The following is a 5,502-nucleotide window of genomic DNA, read 5'->3' on the forward strand; positions in this document are numbered from 1 at the left end:
CGGAGAAAAAGTAAGAAAACTCACACGTAAACGCTCTCCGCTAGCTCTGAGGGAATCCATTATCGCAATCACTCAGGTAAAAAGTAGTTTTTTTTTTTGTATTTTTTAGGTCATTTTTTTAGCAATGTAATTTTTGGAAAAGTAGAGACCAGTGTTTACCGGACAGGGTTGGTGCTCAATACCTTCCAACCTTGTAACGTGATTCCTGAACCCGTTCTTTTGTAGATTAATAATGTATTTTATCTATTTAGAGTCAATATTTCGGTTCCTAGATCATAATAACTAGGTGGCGGCTCCCAATCACAAAAAAATGGATCCACAACCCGCGAATCGAGGGAGCTTTTACATCGTAGGAGGAGTGGAATGATTTGGTGGTTGGCTTCGGCCAATTGAATGACCTCCTATCATTGATTGTGGTGTACGATTGAAGTATGGTCGATTGTTTATTCTTTTAAGTATATCTTTTGCTTGCGAAATTAATCGCTAGGCATCATGTACTTTCAAAATCCATTGAAAAGCAATCCCATCTCGAATAGGTACACGACGACTATTACGTTAATGAGCCACGACCTGTTCATCATTTTCTTATAAGTTGTTGCGGGTCTGTAAGTAATAAAATTCCTCGGTGTATTCCTACACAATGCAATCATTTTATCATAGATTCTGAAATTTGTTGAAAAGAGTTTGCTCATAATCTACGGCTAGAAACTTTTCATGTAGTCTAGTTTTCATCTTCTCCCAAGATGAAATTTGCATCTTTCCTTTCTTGATACGTGTTGCTTGGACTTGATCCCACCAAGAAGAAGTAAATCATCGTAGGCCTGTAGTGGTGAGTTTTACTTTCTTGTTTTCTGGAAGATCCTTCCAATTGAAGAAGTTTTTGACTGAATTGGTCCAATTCAAGAGCACTTTTAGATTAAGGTCCCCATGGAATTCAAGGAAATTCAATCTAATACCATAGTCATTTGTTCGTTCTCCAAAACAATTATTCTCCTGACTTTTAAAGTTTTGACAACCTGGCTTGCCACATAGAGCATGAAGATGGTTAAGGCCTTCTGAAGAAATATTTGTATCGTCCAAATCATCGCCATCATCGTGATCTGAAAGTCATCACCTCTCTAGTACTTGCGTCAACTTGTCAATTTCTTCTTTGATTTCGTTGTTTTGATTTTGTAGATCTTGGAAAGCTTCTTGTCACAGTAGATTCTCAACTCCCATTATGTGATTCTCTCACCCGATCGCCTTGCTCTGATGGCATTCTAATGCAGCCCAAAAGTCTACAATTAATATTAGCTCACAAGAACAAATAAAATAGAAAATAGAGAGTAAAAAAGGAAGAAAAGAAACATTAATAGTAGATCTCACCCAAATAAGTTTGCCAAAGGAGTTAACCTCCTATTAAGAAAACTAAAACTTCATTGCTATTAAAAAATATCTCTCCAACAATGACACACACATCTTACTTTTATAATATTAACAACTAAACTCATAACAAAACAAAATTTCCTACACATCTACTTATATCTAGACTCCAAATAAATAAAAGACTACAACTTGATAAAGTATTAAAGAAATCTTAAATTAAAAGGACTCTTGTATGGACTTCGAAACTAAAACACAATTCTCCTACTGAAACAAGACTACCTAGTTTATAAGGACTCTTAAAATTACGGTGGGACTACTCCTGTAAATAACTACATCAATTCTAGATCATTTTCTCTCAAAAGACCTAAGTTTCCTCCTTAAAAATTTAAAATCTCACAAGTCATTTTCCGAAAAAGAACCAAGTACCTTGAACACAAGATTTGGACTAGAAAAAATATCTCTCCTACAATGACCCGCACGTCCTGTTTTTATAATATTAGCAACTAGAATCCTAATAAAATAAGATTTCCTATACATCTACTTGTTTCTAGACTCCAAATAAAATAAGAGACTACAATTTGATAAAGTATTAAAAAAATATTAAATTAAAAGGACTCTTTTATGGATTTCAAAATTAAAACACAATTCTCCTATTGAAACAAGACTACCTAATTTATAAGGACTCTTAAAATTACTGTAGGACTACACTTGTAAATAACTGCATCAATTCTGGATCATTTTCTCTCAAAGCCCTAAGTTTCTTCCTTAAAAATGAAAAAACTGACAAGTCATTTTTCAAAGAAGAAGCAAATACCTTTAACACAAGACTTGGAGTAGAAAATTTAGAGAAAAGTAAGCCTACAAAATTATCTCTCCAAGTAAAACTTTATTCTTAGCTGATCAAACTTAAGCCAAAGAGAAGAGTAAGCCTCTACTAAATTTCCAAAGAAGATCAAACCTAAAAGTCTTATGTAGAAGTTAAGAAATATTTCTCAGTTGACCGAACATGAATCCCAAAAAGAAAAAAAACTCAAACAATATCATTTTGCTTATATTTAAATTGGTAATCAGAGCATATCATTCTATTGAGTGGAAGTATTGAGGTTTGTATGACCATATTTTCATCAAAAAATCAATAAAATTGATTATTATCTTATGTTGCACATCCCGAGCACAATAAACTATCCTTTCGGATGGAATAAATTGCATCTATAGAAATTAGCCATGGTAGTGTTCATCACTATTAAGGAAGGTGATACAAGACAAGAATAAAATTCAAATTCAACAAGAAATCTGGAAGCAATCTACAACAACAATCAAGCAGAGAATCATGCCTTGTAACTGGTGCATTTGTTGCATTTTAGTAAATAAAATTTGTAACTGATGTACATGTTATTTTCTTAGCTATACAATTCCTTAAATAGATTTGTAAGGTCTGTATAAAAATCATTCAAAGGATCAATATAATTTGTGTGTTGAAATTTCCATTGTGAACTCCAGAAAGATTTATTTTTCTATAATCATGCCAAAAATATCACATGGTTGAGCCTCTTATCCAGGATTGTGTGCCTCGGTAGACTTCCACCAAGAATTGAATTGATAGTGTTGGGTCTCAACATTTTGCATCAGACTTGAAGCATGGGTAAATAATCTTTAGGATTTCAAGCCCTTCATGAAAAATGCTTAAATCCAATGTAGCTAATTTAGCATGAGTTATTTAAGGCAGTAGGGCTGACAACCATTGTTTCTACCTGATATTATCCCATTGGCTCCCAGATGAATCAAGTTTACATGCGCCAAGAAGAGGAGTGGAGGAAACGTTACCATCGTAAATTTCATATTCAGGTGTAAACAGGCCAATATGTTCTAAAGTTTGTTCTGGGCAGTATCCTTTGGTTGCATAAATGAATATTAATGAAGTGATATATAGAATCTCTTTCAACTGTGTTCACCTTGCAATTAGAGAGACAAATCTCCCAAGTTGGATCTCATTTACATTCATTTAAAATGATAATTGTATAGTAGAAACTCCTATTAGTTGACTCAATACAACCATATATATATATTCAAGTACTGAATGAATGTAAGAATGAAGGTGCTAACTTAATTAAGTTGGTAAGGCTTATGGAGCAGTGATATATAACACGACCTGCATTTAAAACCCCTTGAACTCATCAACTTTCACCTCGGCTGACCACTAACCCTTAGCTAATTGTCTCAGAAAAAAAGAATACAAAAATGTATGTATGTATTTCAAGGTGATTGAACACATGGAGGTCACAAACGTGTCTCAATTTGCCCCTCATGTAACTCATTAGTCCAAGAGACCATGGCAACGCTGTTGTTGTGACACGGGGGAGGACCACAATCACTTTGACAAACTAAAGCAAAAAAAAAAAAAGAAAAAGAAAAAGAAAAAGGAAGAAATCAAAATGGGAAAAGAAAGAGGTCACACCCCACCATCCTTCACCAAAATCTCTAAGAGCCTTTAACTTTTCTACACAAACTGACTATGATGGATACCTAACAAGTTCCAAAACAAATTGAAACAGCATTACAAAAAAAAAAAATCTACACGTATTTATGTAATCATCTGAGTGTAGCAAGTACTGTACATCTCATCTAGAATAAAACAAATTTCGTTGTAGTTCATGGGCTTCATCATTCTCTTGAATTTCACCCAACAAAACAAAATACAAAAAAATTGTAGAAATTAGCACTTGTCTGCCCTTGTAATCTTCAATCTCTTCACAGTAGTCAAGAACATACTACAAAACACACCATATAAAGCAAATTCAATTTATATATATGAAACAACAAAGAGAAAGAAAATCAAAGAAAGGAGGGTGGATTTCAAAGTTAATTAAACTTACTCCCAAGGAACATCCCCCACCATCATCCAATCCCCTTCCTTATCTTCATAAGTTAACACATGATCTTGATCAGAATGTGGTCGATCCATATCAGGGTCTGCATCAAAAAATTTGTATAAAGGCTTGATTAGTTTAACAACCATGACTAGTATTTCATATTATCTAAGCAATAATAATAATTATAAAATGGCTTTCATCGATTCATAGAACCACATGAATTCAATTTTACAATAGATTGGCTGACTCACTCAATCTTTGTCCAAACTTACATAAAATAGTGGTCCTGAACATGTGAGCAAGTGTTCTTATAAGGACATCATAACCATGGTGAGTAAACAGATCCAATTTTCTCCCAATTGGAATTCCTTCCATGTAAACCTTCACAAAGAAGGTAGGCCTAGGCCTATGCCGGTTATTTTCTTTCTCTGCAAGTGTACTCCTTAGCAATGGTTTGATTGGTGGCCAATCTGACAGTTGATCCCTTAATGCATCAATAAAAAGTTAGAAAACTAATTAAACATAGAAATTATAAATGAAGTGACTATTAGAATTTTATAGAACATAACTAAAATGGGAAAGGAAAAGAGGGGAATGGGTATGAACCAAAAGGAGTGATTGATTGAAATAATGTGAGAAATAGCTTCAAATAAGAATTAATAAATTATTACATAATGAAGAAAAACTAATATAATGAGTATTTTTTGGTTTTTTTAAGTGTAGAAAAGGAAGAAAGAAGAAAATGGGCATGGTTGGGCTATTTGTATATATATACCTTGAATTAGAAGAGTTGTCATGTTGAGAGGTTGAAATGCTGAGTCCAAGCCTTAGATCTGTGCTTAAATCTGTATTTGGTTGAGGAGTAAAAGATGGAGATGAGAGAGAAGGGTGGCTGCTACTACTGTCAATTGATGAAGATGGAGAATCTTCTGCTCTTCCCATTGTCATTTGTTAGATGGAAGAGAGAGAAGAACCGCCACCTCGAGCTTAAATAAGAGAGAGAAAGTGGGGTAAGGGCAAAGGGGGCCTACGAGGAAAGGGGGAAGTCGATCTTTCAAGTTTGAACAGGACTTGTTGGTTTAATTTGTCCTTTGAGTGGCCGACATTTACACGTGGCATAATGTTGCAGCCTCGTTTAACCCGTTGGTTGAGGCACGAATGATTTTTTTGCTCACACGACTGTGGCCAAATTTGCTTACAGCCCAACAGTGATTTAACATGTGGCACAAATGACATCAGCAATGACCTGCCGGCACATCTTCCTCCC

General features: G+C 34.5%; 1 protein-coding gene across 1 annotated transcript; it reads right to left on the bottom strand.

The window, feature by feature from the left end:
- Positions 1 to 3,798: 3,798 nt before the first annotated feature.
- On the bottom strand, positions 3,799 to 5,261 carry IAA31 (indole-3-acetic acid inducible 31). Its single transcript, XM_086452812.1, has 4 exons — positions 5,011 to 5,261; positions 4,508 to 4,719; positions 4,239 to 4,335; positions 3,799 to 4,133 (listed from the first exon to the last, which is right to left on the bottom strand). Exons 1-4 carry the CDS (start codon positions 5,181 to 5,183, stop codon positions 4,079 to 4,081), a joined length of 537 nt encoding a protein of 178 aa, XP_086308938.1. The 5' UTR covers positions 5,184 to 5,261; the 3' UTR covers positions 3,799 to 4,078.
- Between the last annotated feature and the right edge of the window lie 241 nt (positions 5,262 to 5,502).

This window comes from Akebia trifoliata, chromosome 8, assembly GCF_017979445.1.
Source record: "Akebia trifoliata isolate Shusen 1 chromosome 8, ASM1797944v1, whole genome shotgun sequence".
Taxonomy (NCBI): domain Eukaryota; kingdom Viridiplantae; phylum Streptophyta; class Magnoliopsida; order Ranunculales; family Lardizabalaceae; genus Akebia; species Akebia trifoliata.